Below are 24,684 nucleotides of genomic sequence, written 5' to 3'. Positions count from 1 at the left end.
TAAAGGTTATGCGTATTTGGCGTGCTGTCCGGGAGAGGGCTCCGAGCTCGGTAATCATTCCCGAGCCCGGGGCACTGCCCCTGCCAGGGGAGAGGGGTCCGAGCTAGGCATTTTAGCCTGAACCCAAAGCGCTCCCCCACCCCCCCGGGGAAGGAATGGGCTGAAGGTGAGGAGTCGGGGTGGTGGAGAGGTGCTGTGAGACGAGAAAAGTGACGGTAAGACTGCTTTGGTTATTTGTAGGGATTCTCTCGTGCTGACTGGATAGGGAGTGTGATTGCTGATGATGAATTGGCCGAGTTAATTATCTGTGCGTGCTCCTCCCGAAATTTGTTAATAAAACATCACTTATGTTCAAAAGTGAATTTTGCATCCAATGACCCCTTTAATTAATTATTTCATAATAAATAATTATATCAAGTAATTATTAAAAATGTCAAGTGGTATAACCATAAAATACAAAAAATATATTTCTTTGCACTGTGTACACTATTATTATTTTCTTTTTCTTTTAAAGTGTGTTCAAAGTACAGGGTCTTTTTTTTTTTTAGTTACACCACTTAACATTTTGGAAGTCATTATTATTATTATCATTACTATCATTATTATCATGACTTCAAAAATGTCAAGTGGTATAACCATAGAATACAAAAAATATATATGTTTTGGCACTTTGTACACAATTTGTTTTAATTAATATTTTTTTAAAACAGTATAAATGTTTTCAGAAAACAAAACCAACATTAATACAAAGATTTTTTTTTAAATAATGTTCTCCTTTTTCCATCTCAGGCATTTGAATGTGTTTACTGCATACACAAGCTGTTTTTTTAATACTTTGATATGAAACTGAATTATTTGTTATGATATTTCAAAGACAAACGTATCCTTATATTGGTTGCGTTTTTTTCCTTAACAATTGCAATATGGAGGTCAAGCTTCATATGTGGCCACATCACCCTTGGATTTCACAGACCACAGTGTTTTCAGTGGTTGGCTACGTCAAGCGATGAGCACTAGCACTGTGAGTTCCTCTCAAATCAATCTGTTAACTTGAGTTAGACTTGAGAAATACACAATGGGACGCTGTTTTGTTTTGCTTCTCCTACTTCTATTCTCTCAGCTTAGAAGAGGTCCAAGCAAAATGATGGTCCAAATAGCTGCAGTGAATTAGAGGATAAAACAACCACCACTAATGGGTGGATATTATTTTAAGGATGACCATGTTCCCACCTCACAGCTAGTGTATTTCACCCGTTTTCTTGACAATACCACAAAGAAAGGAAAGACCAAACATTTACTTTAGCTGTCACATCAAGAGAGGAGCCAGTTAACGCTGGGAACCGCCTGGACTTTTTCTTTCTCGAGGCAATAATAAAATAAACTTAACACATATGTAAACTATGAATCCCTAGGAGGTGGGAAATGTGGTAAATATGAACATTATCAAAAGTAGTTTTCATTAACAAACTGGTAGTTTATTTAGAAAAGTATCTTTATTAGGCAGAATAGTATAAATAAACATAATAAAACAAAACTTTTGCTAACATATGAAAAACAAAATATTAGACTTTAAGGCTGCAAACCTTTTAGGCTTGCTTTGGGTTGGGAACAATATATTCTGCTGTCCACAAACATTTGCACACAGAATTGTCAAATGAATTTTACTTAAATACAAAGTTTCTTAGTGAGAAACTAATCCATTTATGCTTTAAACAGGAGCCCTGTGCCTGGGACAAAAGCGCATGAGTAACTGACCTAAAGTCAATGCCCTTCATCCAAAACCTCTTGAAGAATGGAATAGAAGGCAATTATATACACTGTACAAAACTGTACAACAGACAGAACATTTGACAAACATTCCATCATCATAGAAAATAAATAAATACACTTAGTGCATTAAAAAAAAAATTAAATTAGAGTGTACCAAACTCAGTTTGGTTCTGCACATCGCTTCTCACACTGAGTCAAAGACAGTCCAGCTGCCTTGCTTTTTGTTGAATGTTTGTATATGTTTTGTTCAAGAAATTTGATTTTAACACCATTAAAAAAACAGGGCAGCTCTAAATGTCCAACAGTGAAATTCTGACATCAATCAATAAAACATATTCTTAATAAGAAGTGTCTAATTACCAGTTTCAATTGACAGATTTTGCATGATCATTTTTGCAAAGTTCAATTAACCATGCTTGTTAGTAGGGCTGGGTAAAAAAAAATATTGATTTCTTGAATTTAAACAATTCTCATTTTACGAAACGATATCTAGCCTGTTTTCATTTAGCGCGTCTCTCATCCAATAAATCGAAATAAGCTTTGTGCTTTGTTACTTTTGATATGAAACAATCTCAGATTTCAAATTGTGTCCATTTTATTATAGTATTCAAACAATAAATGCCGCTTCGGTGCTGTTTAATGTGGAGTGACAGATCGCTGTAGCGCCTCAGTTCAAGAGTAGCGGCATGTGAACTGTTCATCTCCTTTGCTTTAAAACCAGTTTCAACATGAAATAAACATGAACCAGGTATAACAAGGTATGTTAAAAGGAAGAGTACAACTTATCGAAATCCATATCCTGTCTCATGTAATCGCTCAATCAGTGTCTCAACTGCGCAAAGACATCAATATAAACAAACTGATCTCATGGCAATTCATACATATTTTACGAGGTGACTAATTCAAGTGATGTCAATTTGTGTCAATACCCAGCCCTACTTGTTAGAATGAAACATTTCATGGCATTTAGACTTCTTTTGTTTTATATCTTGATCCAATCAATAAATGTGATTATGAAGTTCAGGATGCAAACTAAGGATGTCGTCTTTTATTACTGTCTTAAGGCTGATATTTTTTGGTACTCACTCCTAACAATAAGTCACTACGGCTAAGGCAGAAAATGTGATATTGCTTTTATACAACACTTCAATGAACCACAAGTTCACACCGAGTATGTTTCGAACTAAATTCGAGCCCGTAGTTCATACATTTTTCCTCTGTTGCGAAGGTCGCGGCGGACTACTGTGATTTGGCGTACTTTACTAGGGCTGTTCACCACCTCTCCACCGCTGTGATTCACTGCACGGTTGTCGGTACTGGAGCATTTTAAGAGTATGGGTACCAGTATTGGACTGATACCTATTTCCAGTAGGGGAGCTGCTAGGGTTTCTAGACATCCTTGGATGGTTTTTGCCTCGGCACTCATTGAAATTGTGATTGCGTCCCAGGGATTGTGTCAGCCCCCACTCTGGTCAGGGCCCTTGAAATTGTCCTAACCTTCACCTCTTTACGGCGGCCCTTATTGCCAGTATTGGTTAACTATAAAAAAACGTAAAAAAAACACGGACAGAGGCCTGAGTCCATTCTTGGTCTTCTAGTGCTGGTATTTAAGAGCTTCAATGGCAACTGAGAAGTGTTCAAAGTTATAATGTGCTCTTAAAAGTCATCTATACTGAACAAAAATTCAAAAGTCAGTGATCAAAAAAACAAGTGCTCAGTGGTTCATGGTCACTTTGAAAAAGTTCGTAAGGTTGCAAAATGTGCATAAACATGTTCAGTAGCAAAATCAATGCAAATCAATCGCTTATCTTAAATGCGCCAAAATACGTCCCCTCAGCTGCTGCGTCCAGCAGCCACGCATTGGATACGCTGACAAAAATACCATCGCCCTTACTCAACTGGATGCCTCTGCCCTGCTCCACACAGTACATGTTGTAGTCCGAGATGTTCCACTGCAGCGTGCCGCCACTTTTCGTAAGGTGAACTGGTGTAATGACAGACTGCGTATGCTTCTCGTGGCAAATGTATTGAAACAACTGTACATTGCTGACGTCCTCTTCGCCCGACTCGTGCTCCTTAGCATATCGAAAGCAGGTCTTGGCATACACATAATAATAGCCCGTTTCATCCACTAGAAGTCGTCCGTCATGGTATTTCATCTTCTTCAGCCCTCCAAAATCATCCCAAAGGATTACGGTCAGGTCATTTCGATCTTCTGCAAAAGCAAAAGTAACATGGACAGAATAAACATGTGGGATAAAAATATGGTTATGTATTACTTCAAGATCAGTTCAGTTCACATTAGTTAGTGCCTTTTTTGACACAAACCATAAAACTACAATTTGAAAGCCACAAGACATTTTTGGCAATCGTGCCATGTGATTCTGAAATAAACAGCATATGCTTACTGGGTAAAAAATGAATGGGCGTCTTGATAGGAAGGTGAGCCGATGGCATGCGCAAGTCCTTTTTTGTTCGACATTTTTCCTTCTTATCCTTCAAACCTTTGAGTGGATCGGCTATTAAGGTTTCACTGTGCATTTCCTAAGAAAGAACAACCAAACACAATACTGAATGATCTTCACAGTGCACATTTTTATGATCATCTTCAATAAGAAAATGAAAATATGTACAGACTAAACAATGGATGTTTAATGTTAATTGTAGATATTTCATGTAGAGGAGTAGGATTTTCGACCAATGACATTTCACAATGGCATGAGCATAAATAGAAACCAGACAAGCTAGTTAGGAAATGATGCAATTGATTCGCATTGATTCCTTATATATGACTACTACTGCACAGCAAATTTTCAAAGAAGAAGTAGGAAACACTCTGTCATGACCATGTGTCCTCATGGTGACATTGTTTTCCGTATTTCACACAAGCAACAGGCTTCAGGATATTGCTTACACTATAACATTGTAAAAGCATTAAGGAAAATGGAATAGTTATCTAAAATTCACATCCTTAAAACTGAAATGTGTCATTTCTGTCACTAGAGACTGCAAAAGTCATGCCAGTGTTCAAGACTTTCCACTGATTGGACACAGTTCACGGTTTCACAAGTCAAAGTTGTAGCATCAGGCTGGTTGGGATGAATATCGTTCTTCAACAAATTTTCATGGATAAAAACCATTTCGGAATCCATGTGATTGGGAATTTGAGTCAAGGATGATGAAACGCAGATTTCGCATCAGGTTCAGGTTCATCACAACTTCTGTGCAAGCTACACTACAGATGGATGTAGGAGGAATTTTTAGAACATTAAAAATTACACATTTTAACTCAACTTTCTATAGAAGAATGTCAAAAATTATTAATATGCAAAATACCAGGAGGCAATGATACTGCCAGGCTATAATGTGTCATACTGTTTCCTCTTTGCAGTTTCACCTGCTCAGGTATGACTGAAATGTTGTCATTGCCTCAAGGGTCTTTAGAAGGGATGTGACGGTGAGGAAATTTTCTTACAGGTTTATTAGCTTACAACAACACCTGTATTACCCTGAGGGTTGTTGGGGTAGTTGGGGGGGGTGGGTCAGGACTTTGGACGCTTTTGGTTTCGAATTCACAAGCTTGGCGTCACGTTTTACAAGATAAGATAATCATCTGTCGCAGGTACACACTTTGATATCACGGTTCAGTACAGTTTTGCTACAGCAGGGGGGAAAATCAAAATTGCTATTTTTTATTACATTTTGGTTTACTGAACAAATTGCTCTTTCTTGAAAGAAACTCAATTATAGGAATTAACATTTTCTTAGGGATACAAATCTACCTCAGCTCAGACTATACTCAGAACAACAGTGAGCACAAGTTACAATTACCAACAGAGCTCAAACTTAAATGTAATTGCTATTTATTTTTAAATATAATAATCAACACTCAAAACATAGTATGCAAATTGCACATAATACAATCTTTAAACTTCTAAATGATGAAATGTCTATTATTTGTTGAAATACATTCATTTAGACAGACTGTCATAATTTGCTTTGATTTATTTAAACATACATTACATAATTAACACACCATCACTACCAGGTAAAATAAAATATAATGAGTATAATGTTGTTCTTTAGACACCGATGACTTGCTGTGGTAAATGAAATGCGATGTGACATTTTGTGTACAAGCTGTTTTATTGAAGTCTTTCTGTGACTGAATCACTGATTGAGCGATTACATGATGTTCATTCATGTTTATTTCACGTTAAAGTATTAGTAAAGAGTAAGGGATGACCTCGCGCCCCGTGCCGCACTGCCTTTTAAACTGAGGTGTTTATACAGCGACCTGTCTCGCCACTTCAAAGAACAGTATTAATTGTTTGTTTTTCTTGAAAAAAAAATTTGAAAGATGATGTTTCTCATGCAGTGGTTAAAAACAGTGCTGTATTTGTTCAGTACACATGCGTATCAAACCGAAGGTCTGTACCAAAATTACTACCACTAGTGTTTCACCACTAGTGTGTTGCATTTACATCTTTACACCTTTCATTTTCCAACACTAAAACGAATGTTCAAAAGATGGATTCATTAATATTCTTTATGAAGAGCACGAGAAACAATACAGCATACAATGACAAACTAGCTTATCCACTTCATTTTTCCCATTTGTAAATTTTATTAGTCTGTCTTCTGGTCTCATTTTTAGCTGTACAAAACACCTTGTTTTGCTGCTTGATACTGCAAATTGGCATGTCTTACCATATTATTTTAATGCATTATCTTAATTATGAACATGCTGGTTTGTAGTGCAAACAGTTTTACTGTTTTTATCCTTCTTGTTATTTCACTATACGGCTAATGAACCAGAAGTCTCACCCACAGGCTTACTTCCGCAGATTAAGGTTGATATAATGTTTATTAACAATAACGAATTAGACGAGTCATGGCATACACCACATGCTGCACTGTATATCAACTAATAAATGACAGAAAGTTAAGAAAACACTGTGGGATAAAATAAATTAAAAAACCTCTGTAGCGTAACGTCAGCTAAACAGCGTAGACAACAGGCTTTTCGCGAGTTCATTCATAAAACCTTCATTAACCGACAGCAGCTTTTATTATTTGGTAAAGAGTGGAGCATTTGAACCGCGCACAGAAAACAAAACTGATGGGAGTGGCTCCGGTGGAGACTGGATAAAACTTTAAGATGACACGCAGCTCATTTCTCAGTCACTGTAAGTTACCGGAACCACACCTGGAAGGACTCTCCCACTTCGCTTCCTGTCATACTGTCCTATCAAAATGAAAGCAAAAAACTGCTAAAATAAATATTTAAACAGCGTGGCTGTTTGTAAATTTTATGGGTCTGCCTTTCGGATCTTCCGTGTCCAGCTATTTTTAACAGCTCGTTTTGCTGTTTAATATTGCAAATTAGTGTCTCTCACAGTGTTATTTTAATGTATTATCTTAATTATGAGAACACTGGTTTGTAGTCCAGCTTTACCGTTTGCTGCACATTGTTATTCTTCTCGCTATTTCACTATAGCGGCTAATGAACTGGAAGCCTTACTTTCGCATTGAAGAAAAAGTTGGGTAAAAAAAAGCAAAACAACAGTGGGGGCAGTACCATGGTGGACAGGTAATGTGTTCGGTGTATAGCTGAACACCGGTAATACCGGTAACACCGACTTCTGCAGCCTAGTCTTTAGAAGAAAACTCAACAAACAGAATCGAATGTCTGCAAGGTGTCTTGAAAATCAAGCCAACAACAAATCTAGAACACACTGAATACCTGAATGCACTTCCTTCAAATGTGAAATGGCTGATTTGTGGGCGAATATGTCATCATTTTATATCTCATACCACAAAGAGATTTATATAAGTGATAGTAGGTTAAGGCCCAAGTAAAAGCGATATTTATGAAATATGAGTTAAAAATCTAAACATAAGTTTTTTATGTCCTAGACTAGGATTGAATAGCAAACAAACATAATAATTAGGGCTTTCGAGTGCAGAGCTCTGGATTGTTGTTCGGTGCTCTGACCTTCTTAAGAATTTTGGTAGACCGCAAACAAAGTAGGCCAGCGCTTACAAGCTCTCAAACTAGATTGCATTTGAGCAACATTAAAAAGCCATGACATAAGATATATTTAAACACTTTTTCAGGTTTACATTTCCTCAAAAATAAGTTGTCCCAGGGTAATGATAAAAACAGTACATTTCACATGCCCTGGTAAAGCAAGCTGTCAGAAAAAGAAACAAAAAGCGCTTCATAAAGCCCAGAAGACCAAGAATAGAAATTGTACACAGCATTATAGCCATAATATAAAGACTGTGCGTACAGGAAATACTCATGCATGTATGAACTAAAGTCAACACACTTTATATCTCCTCTGATCTCTCCTCACAGATTCTAATATTAATTGAGACAGATCTATTTCTTAACCGCAGCCAAATGTCTTTTCCAAACCCTACAATTACATTCTATGAAGACAGCACAATGAGCACAGGAGAACTGCATCCATAAGGACCATATATAGATGTTTACGCAAGTCATTTGTAATTATAGAGCCAGCAGCCATGAGACACGGTTAAATATCCAAACTGAATTCCTGACAAAGAACAGTTACAGGGGCTTGAACTTTTCACAAGCGACTACACCATCACGATTAAGGTTTTACAGCATTTCCATTCTGGCGTGTTTATTTTGGCGTCTTTAAACAAACTATGTAAAAATACCAATGCAAAGCCTATGTTTAACAATGGGACTTAGGTACCTTTAATGCAAGAAGCACATTGAGTTTGTCCAATAAACACTATTTGCAGCAGGTCACTGTTTCGGAAAGTCCATGTTTGTGTTAATAGGAGGAAATGCCTTATAAGCGCAGGAAATGTCTATAATGCTAAGAATAATGAATGTCAAATTGGCCTCAGTTTTTTTTTTTTTTTTTTTTTTTTTTTTTTTTTTTTGGCAGACCAAGCTGCTTAAAGCATCTCCTCAAAACCTGGATAAGTGTCAGCTGTATAAAGTATCACTGAACAGCAACAATCAATCAAAAAGGACAGAAAAAGCCTAAGGTTTTAAGGATTTAGGGTGTACTCAAATTACATTTAATTTCCTTCAAAATATTCCAAAAGACATTGTGTTGTGTAAAATGAGAAAAAGAACTGCAAACTGCAAGAACTTGACTGATGCTGTTTCTGAGTCTAAGCCAAAGTGCACAAACATGAGAAACAAAGACTCATCTTTTGAAGTTTATTAGCTCACCTCATTAGGACTCTGCTGGGCTGAGGCAAGGTCGACCTGTAAAACACAACAAACAATAATTCGGTTACACAACTGCATCCAGCAGGTACCGCTACACACTGCTTGCTTTTTAATGAACTAACGGGAAAGCAGGCTTGCTTTTATTAAGGAAAATTAAACTCCGCTTGACATGTTTAGAGAACAAAAGTGATGTAAGATGTACATTTAAATCCAATTTTGCAGGAGTGCAAGACCTAATATGTTAAGCAAGGTAAAACATCCTGATTATTATTTTCTTCAGCTATGTCCTAACCAATGCACTTCTTTATCATGGGTGGTAAAACAGAATAATATCATCAAATGGGGTTTAAATGAGGTGTGTATTGTACACTGTAGGCGGCAGACCTGAATCTGCACCTGAAGAATGCTGCAAAAAAGTCTTCCGCAAAATTGGAATGCTTGCCATTCCTAAGATTTTACAAATTTCCCAACACTACTGCTTTTGTTTATTACATATATTGATTTTCATCAATAGATCTTATTAAAGTCTTTTCCCCTGAATTACTCAGATGTTCCCTCAAAATAGGAGCAGAAAATGCACCTATTTCCATTTGGGTCTAATGAATAAAGAGGAACACCGAGATCTTGTCTTTGTTAAGTGTGTTCAAGCACAAACAAGTTTTTCTGCTATCACTACATCAGGCACATTTTTGGATATGAAATAAACTGTTCTCACAGTTCTTGGATTGTGATCACTATTTTAAACTAGGGCGTAAACACCTGAAACAATGAACGGTGCAGGTGCTCAGTTACAGGGTAATTTGATACCCTGCAAAATCTGAAAATCCGAAACTGTCTGTTACTGTAAGTACCACCAGATGGAATGCTGACAGACAGAATGTGATGTTATTCTCATTTCCTCAGAGCTGCATTTGATATATGTGCGCTATAAAAGGAATGAGAAGAAGCTTGTGGCAAAAGCATTTCATTATCATATATGGTTTGGTTCAGCTGAGGATTGTCCCTGCATCCATTTCTGAGGATAACAAGAATCAGGAGCCAACTACAACTGACATTCATCTTTTTCCTTTCTTACATCTGTTTCTCTGGCCCTCCACCAGCACACAAGAAGCCTCCGACATACACCGCTGCGTTTGGGCCAAAGCCTCACAAAACAAGATGTCATAATATTCTCCACAGCATTCAAACTACAGGAGAGAGAGAGAGCTGGGCATGACAACATGCGAGAGCTGTTTCTCAGCATCCCATTCACCACAGCTTTGCCAAACGTATAAGTATCAGACCACCAGATGAGCAATGAAGTCAGAGGAGGGAATGTTTTGGAGAATCAGGGTGAAAGGGCAAACCTGACATGACCAGCAAACAACCTTCCCAGAGGAAAAAAAGTTGTTTACTTTAGCAACTGCAGTTCTACAAGCTGTGTTTTTGAATCTAGGAAATTTGTTCGATACAGTTTCAAAGCATCTCAGGATGCAGACGTTGAAACAGAGCTGGAATCCAGACTAAGAAGAAACTTTGATTTGTTCAACATGTTTTGGGCACTACATAATTCCCAATTTGTGTTATTTTATAGCTCCGGTGGCTTTAATTTTATATCAATATACTCGAAAAGTATTAAGAGACTTGTCCAGCCGTTTGACTGACGCTGTATGTCTTTGTATCAGACCCTCAACAACAAAGTTAATGTCTGTTTTCAGACATCCAGATTTCTGGAAAATGCAGAAAAAGGAAACCAGTGCTAGACCAACAACACATTCACGACGATCAGCATTGCCAAAAACCAACATTTCCTGCGTCAGCAATAGGATTATGAGGTTATTCCCAGAACAAAACTAGTGTACAACACTAAACTATTTAAACATTTAATAACCAGCAAACTGAACGACAGAAGTGAATTCGGAATCAGCAGAAATCTGTGAGATCTACACATGAAACACAACTCCTGTATCTCACGTTAATATATTTGTGAGGTGATATTAGTAGCAGCAATGTCTAACTTAAGAAAAAGAGAAACTTTTTAACACGTTACGCTTATGTTTCTTGTCGCCGGCAAGAACACAGAGATTTGTTTTTTAATAAACCAGTTTAACCAATCCGAATCACTGAAAAACATGAATGGAAATCAAAAGCTTTAACATTTTCATAACTCTTTTTTAAATCAAATCATTTAAATGATGACAGAATGTAAAGCTAAAAAAAAAAAAAAAAAAAAAAAAAGTCAAATCAAATGATCTGTTAAAGGTGCGACTTAACTGGACGGACCAAATTCATAGCTTTTTAAGCGTCATATACTTTTAACCTCCAACACTCGTGCAGCTTGTAAAGTACAGAAAGAGTTGTTTTTGCAAATTACGTTCAAAACCCACTTAGCGCAAAAAGCACTGAGTGGGCACAAGACGCTTCTTCAAATACGCGCTCCTTCTAAAGTTCAAAGCGCCGCGTCTCACACACTCTGAACCGTCCTGCAGCGCTTGACATTCAGAGTTCACAGCAGGTTAAACGAAACCAGGCCTCAAAACTGCTGAAACGCAATTAAAACTTTAAAATTCATGCACCTATATTGTGACAATGGCTGTAAATTTGTTGTAATTAAAGGAGTTTGTGAAGTAAGGAGGATTGTTTCCCCCTGGTGCGTTCTGGCTGTCTTTGCTTCCTTGAGAGTTTCTTACCTCTCGGAGATAACCGGTTAAGTGCAACAAAATCGCCACACTCGACGCGACCTGCAGCAGTCCCATGACAGCGAGCGTGCCGAATATGAGCGCTCTGTGCGTGGAGCCCGTGTGCGGAGCGCGCCCCGGAGCCTCTTCCATGTCGATATGATTCCGCAGGTACGCGCGATAATCATTAGCTGCCATGAGCGCTCGATCGCGGCACAGATCCTCTCTCAGTGGGAGGACTCGACAAATGATCAACGATTCATATAAACATGTGGGTGGGCAATGCTGTTGGCTTCGGAGGCAGCCAATCAGATAATAGACACAGATGATCTCGCTGTTTCATGTTTCCTTTTTTTTCTTTTCTAAGCTTTTTTTGCGCGAGTTCAGTCAAGAGCAGGTTGCTGTAGTCATACTGCTATCTAAAGAGATACCATATGAGGACTACGCTAACCTAGAGATGCATGGTTTTGAATAAATCAGGGTATTTGTTAATATTAACTTTCTCTTTCCTCGCCACAAAGTACCACACAAACCGCAATGAGATTGAACTAACAACTTCCTAAAACCAGTAAGATTAACATGACAAGTGCATAATAATAAACCACTTGTACTTTAAACCCACTGTAATAGGTCTGTGCTGACTATTACTTCCTGGAGTGATGTAATATTGTTGGCTCCTGTCTGTTGTAATACTGAGACCACACAAGACTGTGACTGTGCTCATGGGCTACCTAACTAGACATCATTTATGGGTTTTATACTTAGCGATCATTTCGATCATTCTGGGCATCAAATCTAGTGAGCAGCCTATGTAGATACGTTTTTGACATCATTAAGCTGCCTACATACGTTTTTGGTAAAATACCTAGTGAGCTGCCTACATAGATAACATTTTTACATTTTTGGGCATCATATCTAGTGAGCTACCCACCTAGACAGTATAGTTGTCAATGTAGACACCAGTTTTGGGAATCGTGCCAAGTTGCCTCTCCTAGATTTTTGAGCATCATACACCATAGTCAACATAGTCAACATTTTTGATGTAATACCTAGTGCACTGCCTACCTAGACAGCATTTTGGTGAAATACCTAGTCAGCTGCCTACTTAGACAACATTTTTGGTGAAATACCTAGTGAACTGCCTACATAGTCAATATTTTTAGATGTAATACCTTGTGCACTGCCTACCTAGACAGATTTTTTCATGTAATGCCTACACTGTAAAAAACAATTTGTTGAGTCAACTTAAAATAATTTGTAACCTGGCTGCCTTAAAATTTTAAGTTCAGTCAACTCAACTTGAAATGTTACATTATACTAAGTGACAACTTAGATATTTGAGTTGAATCAACTTAAAATTTTAAGGCACCTGGGTTACTTACCCATCTGTTAAGTTTAGCAAACACAAATATCAGTTGTTACTAAAGTTGTTACTTAGTACAACTTAACATTTCAAGTTGACTAAACTTATTTTAGTTGACTGAACTTAAATTTTTAAGGCAGCAAATTGTTTTAAGCTGACTCAACAAATTGTGTTTTTTATTTTTTACAGTGTAGTGAGCTGCCTACAGCATTTTTGGTGAAATAACTAGTCCGCTGCCTACCTAGACAGCATTTTTGGTGAAATGCCTAGTGAGCATGTCTAGAGAGCAGCCTACCTAGAGAGCATTTTTGATGTAATGCCTAGTGCACTGCCTACAGCATTTTGGTGAAATACAGTACCTAGTGAGCTGCCTACATAGACAGCATTTTGATGAAATGCCTAGTGAGCGACCTAAATAGATAACATTTTTAGTGTAATGCCTAGTGAGCAGCCAACCTAATCAGCATTTTTGATGTAATGCCTAGTGCACTGCCTACCTAGACAGCATTTTTGGACAGCATTTTTGGTGAAATACAGTACCTAGTAAGCTGCCTACATAGACAGCATTTTTGATGTGATACCTAGTGAGCTGCCTACCTAGACAGCATTTTCGATGTAATGCTTAGTGCACTGCCTACCTAGACAACATTTATGTTGTGACGCCTAGTGAGCATCCTACATAGACAGCATTTTTGATGTAATGCCTAGTACACTGTCTACCTAGTCAACATTTTTTTGTGTAATGCCTAGTGAGCAGCCTACCTACACAGCATTTTTGATGTAATGCCTAGCGCACTGCCTACCTAGACAGCATTTTTGGTGAAATACAGTACCTAGTGAACTGCCTACGTAGACAGCGTTTTTGGTGTAATGCCTAGTGAGCAGCCTACCTACACAGCATTTTTGATGTAATGCCTAGCGCACTGCCTACCTAGACAGCATTTTTTGTGAAATACAGTACCTAGTGAGCTGCCTACATAGACAGCATTTTTGGTGTAATGGCTAGTTAGCTGCCTACCTAGACAGCATTTTTGATGTAATGCCTAGCGCACTGCCTACCTAGACAGCATTTTTTTGTGAAATACAGTACCTAGTGAGCTGCCTACATAGACAGCATTTTTGGTGTAATGGCTAGTTAGCTGCCTACCTAGACAGCATTTTTGATGTAATGCTTAGTGCACTGCCTACCTAGTCAACATTTCTGTTGTGACGCCTAGTGAGCATCCTACATAGACAGCATTTTTGATGTAATACCTAGTCCACTGCCTACTTAGACAGCTCTTTTGATGTAATGCCTAGTGCACTGCCTACCTAGACAGCATTTTTGGTATAATGCCTAGTGAGCAGCCTACCTAATCAGCATTTTTGATGTAATGCCTAGTACACTGTCTACCTAGTCAACATTTTTTTGTGTAATGCCTAGTGAGCAGCCTACCTACACAGCATTTTTGATGTAATGCCTAGCGCACTGCCTAGCTCGACAGCATTTTTGGTGAAATACAGTACCTAGTGAGCTGCCTATGTAGACAGCATTTTTGGTGTAATGCCTAGTGAGCAGCCTACCTAATCAGCATTTTTGATGTAATGCCTAGTACACTGTCTACCTAGTCAACATTTTTTTGTGTAATGCCTAGTGAGCTGCCTACATAGACAGCATTTTTGGTGTAATGCTACCTAGACAGCATTTTTGATGTAATGCCTAGTGCACTGCCTACCTAGACAACATTTTTGGTGAATTACAGTACCTAGTGAGCTGCCTACATAGACAGCATTTTGGTGAAATGCCTAGTGAGCTGCCTACCTAGACAGCATTTTTGGTGAAATACCTAGTGAGCTGCCTACATAGAGAGCATTTTTGGTGTAATGCTACCTAGACAGCATTTTTGATGTAATGCCTAGTGCACTGCCTACCTAGACAGCATTTTTGGTGAATTACAGTACCTAGTGAGCTGCCTACCTAGACAGCATTTTTGGTGAAATGCCTAGTGAGCTACCTACATAGCATTTTTGGTGAAATACGTAATGAGCTGCCTACCCAGACAACATTTTTGGCCATCATACCTAGTGAGCCACCCACCTAGATAGTATGGGCATTGAACTAGACACCAGTTGTAGGAATCATCCCAAGTGGGCTGCCTCTCCTGGATAACAAATATTAGGCATCGTATTTAGTGAGCTTCCTATGTAAATACTAGTATTGGACATATATTGAGCTGCCTACCTAGACAGCATGTTTTGGGCATCATGCCAAGTGAGCTCTTTAACATTTTGTATGTTGAACCTATTGAGCCACCCAGGTAGAGGAAAAAACAAAACAACTCAAATGAGCTGCCTCCAAACATCCTGTCTAAGAAGGCAGCTCACTAGCTTCTGAGACAGCAGCAAGAAGTTCATTAATACTGCTAAAACAGATGTTTTTGTTCCTATACAATCTATACCGCATTAAACGACTCGCACAGAATTCAACATTCGCAGTCCACAGATTTTCCAAATAACACCCACTTTTCAGATCAGCATCCATGATATTCTTGAAGAGAATCAATGAGTCACAGAGTGTTTATCTGAACTTATAAACACAGTAAAATTCCTCTTGTTATTGCCAAGCTGAAGCGATGTAAAAAAGAACAGAGCTTCGTAAACAAATGTGCTTTTTGATGTTCAAGCATTTACGATTCCCAGCAGAAAAACCTGTTTCAAAATAGTTATTTTAGGCAGCTGCAGAGATAATGCACGTTTGCGAAAATGAGTCGACGAATGTCAACAGGGTTAGTGCGCTTGGCTTTTCCCCATTCATCCAGCCTCCAGCGCTGAAAGCCTGCAGTGCTCCACCATTATATCAGCTTTTTTTTTCAGAACCACAATTATTACTCTGGTTGCAGATAGCACCACGCTGGAGTTTGTGTGACTTCTGCGTAACTCGTGTCCGCTCGCCGTGTTTAGGCAACGAGCATTCCTGCGGATGACGATCGGGTCACCTGCATTCCTGCACTCAGAAATTAGGGCAAGGCCAGACAAGCTCGAGCACACTCCATAACCTTATGAACTTGGCTGCCCTCGCAGGGACCGCTATCCCGCAGCATGCCACGTTCGCTCGAGAGTCATTAATATACCGTGAGAACCCTCGCTTTGCCGTGGGTTTCTCGTGCCTTAAGCTGTTTTCCACAGAATGCAGGCGCTGCGGCAGGAAGGTTTGGGTGGTATTTATACCCTTTTGTTTTGCCATGTGAGCTGTTCTTGCCCAAGCCAGGAGGTAGTTGAATACGCCGAACCCAGCACTCCATCAGAATATGACAGACGGCCAAAACCAGGCAGTGTTGAGAGCAAAGCAGCCGAAACCACTGGCAGGCACTTTCCTCAGTGCTGAGCAGGCCCCAGGAGCGTATTATTAGCTCTCCTGTAAGCGTGGTACTGTACACACAGGATGAGCGAGAGCACCACGCCAGAATCCTTCCTATGTTTCGCAGACTGTGGAGTCACCGTGAGGATGTTTTTTTCTGGCTGCAGACTCCATGTGGCTACGCTGAAGTGTCTCAGGCCGACCGCTTTCTTTGCATAAACTTCATAATATTTTAGCGCTCGAGGAGAGGCAGGAAGTTCGATTTGAAATATTAGCGTCACCGCAGAGCCTCGCTCATGGGATTTTGTATCCCGTGGAACTTTTCATTGTCCTTTTAGCCTGCGGGATCACGTATTCATAGCTCTTACGGTGCTTAATAACACGAAAACAGCGCTGCGGTCATCGCTCATATTAATCTGCGATCCACGTCAGAGCCGCATACGCACAGAATTAAGAAGTCGCCACGTTCCAGACTTCAGAAATGGGACATGAAAGAGTGCAGTGTTGTCCTTTCCCTCTTCGCCACATCCTGTGTGGTAAGTCATCCCAGAGCACACAAAGAACACCCGCCTCTTCCTCCTTCCTCTTTCCTCGCTCTCTCTTTTATGCACCATAACAGAAGAGGTCTTGAAAAGGGCACTTGAGCTCTGCTTTATGTCTGTGCCGGTCTTCACACTTTATACTCAGCCTAACGAAGATCGTTGCGAAACAACCGACATGGTGACAGATAAGTTGGCACACCCACAAGGACCTTCAACGCACAATGCACGGAAACTTGGCTTGAGCTGCAAAACACAGGGCATGCTGCATTCTGACTGGCTGGCGCTGTGCAGGATTCACCGGTTCAGTCTGTCAGGAGATCAAAATCACGTCCCTATGCGAGTCTTAAGGAGATACTCAAAAGAGTTACGCTTGGAGATTGGTCCCCTTGCGTGTCGGTCAGAAACCACTTCCTGTCTAAGTAGGCGGTTCTTGGCCATGCGAAAGTGCAAAGTGGACTAGACTTTATGTTGGTAATAAAAAAAAATGTGGCTACGCGAAGACAAGGGAGAATGTGGTTTTGACCAAGCACTGATTTGGAAACATCACTTGCAAAATAAATGTGCCAAAAATATTCAGGCTTAATACATATGTTCAGTTTCACTTCATGAGTAGTTTCACTAGTTGGAATACAATGTAGATTATTAGAGCATGCGTCAGTGGTTTGACAGACAAAGGCTGCTGTCATGCCAGAGGAATCACTCTAGTCTATGGATTATAATGTCTAATTGCTACTAGTATTTCTAGGAACCGTTATAAATCTTGCGCCAGCTTGCACTGTGATCAAGTTTACCGTTCTGAAGGGGGGCAGACAATGGCCAGCATAGCCTCTTATTTTGATATGTGATCTATTATTATGGTTAGAAGGCAGCTTATAAAAATACTTGGCTTTATTACAGTGGAGCTTTCAAAGATCTGCCTGGGGCCATAGTCTACATTATAGTTTTCAGTGAACATTGGGTCGCAGTGTTTTATAATTTAGGAAAAATAAACGGGTCATAAAACAAACAGCTGGAAAGAGATTTCGATAGCCTGTTCCATAATGCATCTTGCTCGCATCAGATATCCTATACTCGCTTGCTTCCAAAACCTAGTGAACCGGCAGCATCACTGGCACACTTCGATGCCAAAGCTCAAAACGGTCCATGTGACGTAGTTTTCAACTTAATGTCCACACACACTGTCCGCATGCAGCCCGAAAGGGCCACTACTACTATAAACAATATTCGTGTGGTGCTTGTGAGGTTTCAAGATGCTGACTAGGAAGGCAGCTTCCTATGTAGGCAGTAGACGGCGAGGCAGCACAATAGGTTTCGCTGCAGTGCTAATATAATTCAGGTGGTGCTTGCTGCATCACTATGGGGCGATGATTTTAAGATGAACAGTGTGGAATAGGGCAGCGGTAGACCATTACAGCTAAACCGTCAGTTAGAGGCTGCCCAGTCTCTCATTATCCCAAGATAAATTGCAACTGACTTCTTAGCGAGTGCATAGCCGCATCCACGACTGCTCTCGAGACCGAAACATGCAGCATGTCACCAGATTAGCGCCGCCTCCTTGCCTCTTCCTGCACTCCCCACAAAGAGCTTCCTGCTTGTTTTTCCGTTAGTTAAGGCCTAATTCGAGTAGCCACAGCGCTGCCCATTTAAAGCCGCTGACAGTTTTTCCCAGCCTGCGTCTCTAGAGCTTTGCAGTTGGCAGAGAGTTCCTGGCCTACTGACCAAGGTATTACCACTTTGAAGATGGTACAACTTGCGGCTGCCGCATAATCACTGGTTATTTACTCGAATAGTTGCAGACATGATTCATACGTGGTGATTAAGATTCATTAGAAAATCCCCAAAACTAATCCATACCGTTACCATGTCAATACGGATGTACTTGTCCTCTGGTATCATGCCTGGGATGGCTACAGGAAAGTTGATGTCATGGAAGGGCATAGGCGATTGTTTTTCATGTTATGACACGTCTGAGTCAGGAATGACTTCGTCGGGAGACAGGAAGCAGCAGGATCAAAGCACCGGTGTTATGATATGTCAGGCTGATGTAAGTCCGGTGTGTACGGCAGTTCTAGGTTTGCCTCGTCTCACTCACATGTGATTAATATGTTTTCAGTCGCTTGAATAAAAACATGTTCAACCATGGGAAACACTGAGTCCTCTCCACAGCAGCAAGGGGTCACTTTCTCATGTAAACCCTTGGTAAACACTGATATTTTGAAATGACTCAGCTGCTCCTCCAGTGAATGAGGGGTCTCGAAGACCTCTTGAAGCTGACGCTCTCCCACCGTGGGATGATTCCATGGTAAACAGGGCCAACCTCACTAGCTCGGAGCTGTGGGAGAGCCCTGTACCACCCACCCGAGAGTTCAGTTTCAGCCCACAAACACAACAGAAACCACTGCCATGTGCGTCGTCGTGTTGTCTGAGACGTCCTGGTTACGGCCACTCGATACTCCTTGCTGTGAGGTAAAACAATGGCCTGTGGTCACGAATGGAAATGAACTGCTAATAGATTCAGAGAAATTGGAACGGGGTGTTTGCTTACAGCCGTCCTGCCGAGTCACCGACTCCCGCCCACTCCTTTCGCGAAAGGTGCTGGGTGACGACCATATTGTGACGGTCAAATGTCATCCGGTTCATGTTCTGAAAGGTCGAAACAAATAGGGTGGTTGCTGGAATCTCCTCAAGACTTGGCTATCTGTCTTTCCCGCTAACCTTTAACTAATACGAAGGACGCCACAGCAATGGCGTGACCTTATTTGTGGCAGCTATTGTATTTATGTCGAAATGAAATGTAGTGTACCATGAGAAACAGCAGTGTTTATACCCTTTATGAACAGAGGAAATGAATCCGAAAGACTTTCTACACCCAGCTGTCATCGGAATCATGACGATAAATCACAGCAGCTTGACCGTCGCGTTGGACTGCGTGCTAATCAGCGCATAGCCAAATGCGATTTGTCATAATCCATTAAGAAAACATACATCTGGTGCTGCTAGTGATGCAGACTGAACGCATTCCAACCGTATGTGGTTAAGCACAGTTTTATTTTGAACAAAACATTCATTAAGTCTCTTATTGAGGAGACAAAATAGAAACCAGTAAGGATGAGGTAGGTGGAGATTATTTACCATATGTCATGCATTTCAGAGCAACTTCTCCTCCACAATGGATTCACCCAGCAACACAGTCGTTGTGTTAGGGTTGGGAAGGAAGTGATATCATCGCCTGAATCATGGCAGACCCAAAGGGGGGATTCCAGTCGAAGACTAAGCCTGTCTGATGTCAGACCACACCAGTTGGGACGTGAGGCCAACCTAATAAAGTCAATGGGTCTCTGCTTATGTTGGCTGAGGGCTGCCGAGAGCCACCTTGGGTAATGGCGCGAGGGCTGGGCGTGGATGACAGCACAGAGGGCTTTCATCAGCGCGTTAATGGGCGATTCATTGAATCTACTCTATTGTGAGACTTGCTGCCATTTGGAATTCTTTCGCCAGCATGTCATTACAAAGCCCGAAATTACCGTGAACCTCATCACCATCTAACAAACACCAAATTTGTTGTTCCAGCGCTGGAGGATAGCACATTTTCAGCTTTAGTTACAGTAAAGAGTGGCTGTGAAGGCTGAAAAACAATACTTGACAGCTTTTGCTTAAATAAATATCATCATACATTTTTTTTTATTTCTCTAGAGGCCAGTTTATAATGTTAAGAAAGTGTTTTCTGAGTCGTTACTGACCTTTCTCCTTCTTCTCACTGACCCTAAAAATTAAATGGTCCATTTTTTTGCTGCTACTATGCAAATGCCCTATTCACATGCAAACTGAAACACAACCCCACTTTACTTGCAAGCTGCGACCCGCGAGTTTGAAAAGCTTATCTGCAATATAGTGAGCTGCTTAAACTGATAAGATCAAGGTCTGATAGATTTTTCAACACGTTAACGGTTGTTCACACAGCGCACGTTTTTGCATTCCACTGCACAGCTTATGCATGCGCTAAATGAACCTGTCTGACTTTTGGATTTTTCTGCACCACAAACGTGACGGTTTTTATGTCTGTATGTCGTGTTATTAAGCACTTCAGAAAAAGGTTCTCTCAAATTATTTACATTTTGAACAGAACATTTTTTGAAGTTATCTGACAATGTTCTCAAAATGTTAATTTATTAGACATGTAATGATATTATCAATATCATGGTATCTGTCTCGATATTATCGTGGTCACATGACGATATGAAATGAGATGGGTCTTCCAGGCAAAAAGTATTGTTTTTTCAAATATTTCTAACATAAAAGGTCTTTAATGTTGTGTTTTGGGCCATTATGCTTTGGCACAGTCTCTGTCAAACGAGCTTAAACCTAACTAACAATATGGCCTAATACCGTCATCAAGCCTGTTTTCGCTGCGCATTTCAAAGTGAAGCGTGCACTTAGTTCAGGCGATCAGCTCGTGATCCGGTGTTTTCCGCACCTTAGAACAGCTCCGTTCACAGTGAATGCAGTGAATTAATTTATTGCATGTGCTGTGAGTTTAGCACATTTTTGGGAACGCAACGGCCACCAGTTATAATTTATTTTTGTGGCAGATAATTACAGCATTTCACTACATTTGTAGTGAGCTGGAGTTTTTCCTCAAATTAAAAGCTCTACTGCTGTTTCTGTCAAAATAAAAGCTTAAAAGTGCAGTATGAATTGCTGACAGCTAGCGGTTTAAATGGGTAACCTGTACTTTAGTCCAAAATCAAAACCTCTTTTTCATGTGTAGAAATTAGAAAAAAAGTATTGTAATTTCCCTGCTGTAGGGTAAAGCAAAAATGATACTTATGAAATATTCATTTTCATTTATTTTACAGTACAGCTCTTAGTTTTGAACTCTCAAAGTGCATTAGACAGAATAATTAAACTTTAAACTGTAATCATATTGTGATATTATCGTACTGTGAGATTTTGATATTGTTACATCCCTACGTCCCTACATCTATTCAAACATTGTTTTTTTTTAAACATTTTAGTTAGACATCCATCTAACATTTTTTTTTTAATGAAACTACTTTTGTCCTCTGAACATTCCTATAATGTTTGCAAAAAACAGAATGTTTCCTTAATGGTAATGCATAACCAAGACAAAATGCTTTTAAAACATTTTAAACGCTGGACATTTTCAATGTTCAGAAATTTAACTTTTTGCTAGATTACTTCCACAGTGACTTGTATCTTTTCTTTCTCCATAGACGGAGGTTGAACCAACTCCAGTAAGGTTATAGTCTAAGTAACCTAATGTTAATGTAATCTGTTAACAATGCACATTGTAAACCCCTCTTTTTAGGCAAATACCAGATAATGAGTGACATGTGACATGTCATTAAATATTAATACGACGAAAACTGTGTCTAAAATGATCACAAATTAATTAAAACATTTTAAACAGGTCTGTTAACTGAAATGATTTTATTTCCATTGTTATTCAAACAACGAATAAATTATATAGAGAAAGCATCAAAGAACACAATATCAATGGAGCAATGATTTATCAAATGATTTACTGTTTTCAGTCACTCCAATCGGATCGCGTATTGTAAGGCATTTGATTCAGAATATGACTTCAAAGCCCAAATCATTTGATTCAGAACGGGACTTCAAAGCGCGTATTGCGAGTCATTTGATTCGGAACGGGACTTCAAAGCGCATATTGCGAGTCATTTGATTCGGAACGGGACTTCAAAGCGCGAGTCATTTGATTCAGAACGGGACTTCAAAGCGCGTTTTGCGAGTCATTTGATTCGGAAGGGGACTTCAAAGCGCGAGTCATTTGATTCAGAACGGGACTTCAAAGCGCATATTGCGAGTCATTTGATTCAGAACGGGACTTCAAAGCGCGAGTCATTTGATTCGGAACGGGACTTCAAAGCGCGTATTGCGAGTCATTTGATTCAGAACGGGACTTCAAAGCGCGAGTCATTTGATTCGGAACGGGACTTCAAAGCGCGTATCGCAAGTCATTTGATTCAGAATATGACTTCAAAGCCCAAATCATTTGATTCAGAACGGGACTTCAAAGCGCGTATTGCGAGTCATTTGATTCGGAACGGGACTTCAAAGCGCGAGTCATTTGATTCAGAACGGGACTTCAAAGCGCGTATTGCGAGTCATTTGATTCAGAACGGGACTTCAAAGCGCGAGTCATTTGATTCAGAACGGGACTTCAAAGCGCGAGTCATTTGATTCAGAACGGGACTTCAAAGCGCGTATCGCGAGTCATTTGATTCAGAATATGACTTCAAAGCCCAAATCATTTGATTCAGAACGGGACTTCAAAGCGCGTATTGCGAGTCATTTGATTCGGAACGGGACTTCAAAGCGCATATTGCGAGTCATTTGATTCGGAACGGGACTTCAAAGCGCGAGTCATTTGATTCAGAACGGGACTTCAAAGCGCGTATTGCGAGTCATTTGATTCGGAACGGGACTTCAAAGCGCGTATTGCGAGTCATTTGATTCGGAACGGGACTTCAAAGCGCGAGTCATTTGATTCAGAACGGGACTTCAAAGCGCGTATTGCGAGTCATTTGATTCAGAACGGGACTTCAAAGCGCGAGTCATTTGATTCGGAACGGGACTTCAAAGCGCGTATTGCGAGTCATTTGATTCAGAACGGGACTTCAAAGCGCGAGTCATTTGATTCGGAACGGGACTTCAAAGCGCGTATCGCGAGTCATTTGATTCAGAATATGACTTCAAAGCCCAAATCATTTGATTCAGAACGGGACTTCAAAGCGCGTATTGCGAGTCATTTGATTCGGAACGGGACTTCAAAGCGCATATTGCGAGTCATTTGATTCGGAACGGGACTTCAAAGCGTGAGTCATTTGATTCAGAACGGGACTTCAAAACGCGTATTGCGAGTCATTTGATTCGGAACGGGACTTCAAAGCGCGAGTCATTTGATTCAGAACGGGACTTCAAAGCGCGTATTGCGAGTCATTTGATTCAGAATATGACTTCAAAGCCAAATCATTTGATTCAGAACGCGACTTCATAGTGCGTATTGCGAGTCATTTGATTCGGAACGGGACTTCAAAGCGCGAATAATTTGATTCAGAACGGGACTTCAAAATGCGAATAATTTGATTCGGAACGGGACTTCAAAGCGCGAATCATTTGATTAAGAAGGGGACTTAAAAGCGTGTATCGCGAGTCATTTGATTCAGAATATGACTTCAAAGCCAAATCATTTGATTCAGAACGGGACTTCAAATTGCGAATAATTTGATTCAGAACGGGACTTCAAAGCGCGAGTCATTTGATTCAGAACGGGACTTCAAAGCGCGAATCATTTGATTAAGAAGGGGACTTAAAAGCGCATATCGCGAGTCATTTGATTCAGAATATGACTTCAAAGCCAAATCATTTGATTCAGAACGGGACTTCATAGTGCGTATTGCGAGTCATTTGATTCAGAACGGGACTTCAAATCGCGAATAATTTGATTCGGAACGGGACTTCAAAGCGCGTATCGCGAGTCATTTGATTCAGAATATGACTTCAAAGCCAAATCATTTGATTCAGAACGCGACTTCATAGTGCGTATTGCGAGTCATTTGATTCAGAACAGGACTTCAAATTGCGAATAATTTGATTCGGAACGGGACTTCAAATCGCGAATAATCTGATTCGGAACGGGACTTCAAATCGCGAATAATTTGATTCGGAACGGGACTTCAAATTGCGAATAATTTGATTCGGAACGGGACTTCAAATCGCGAATAATTTGATTCGGAACGGGACTTCAA

The 24,684-nt window shown here is 40.1% G+C and overlaps 1 protein-coding gene across 1 annotated transcript; it reads right to left on the bottom strand.

Moving 5' to 3' along the window:
• Positions 1-1,492: 1,492 nt before the first annotated feature.
• Positions 1,493-11,880, bottom strand: tnfsf11 (TNF superfamily member 11). Its single transcript, XM_051118374.1, has 4 exons — positions 11,662-11,880; positions 8,993-9,028; positions 4,179-4,314; positions 1,493-3,985 (listed from the first exon to the last, which is right to left on the bottom strand). The coding sequence occupies exons 1-4, from the start codon at positions 11,845-11,847 to the stop codon at positions 3,567-3,569; spliced, it is 777 nt and encodes a 258-aa protein (XP_050974331.1). The 5' UTR covers positions 11,848-11,880; the 3' UTR covers positions 1,493-3,566.
• Positions 11,881-24,684: the final 12,804 nt, after the last annotated feature.

The sequence above is a fragment of the Labeo rohita genome, chromosome 9 (assembly GCF_022985175.1).
Source record: "Labeo rohita strain BAU-BD-2019 chromosome 9, IGBB_LRoh.1.0, whole genome shotgun sequence".
NCBI lineage: Eukaryota > Metazoa > Chordata > Actinopteri > Cypriniformes > Cyprinidae > Labeo > Labeo rohita.
This window is presented reverse-complemented; position numbering and strand designations above follow the sequence as displayed.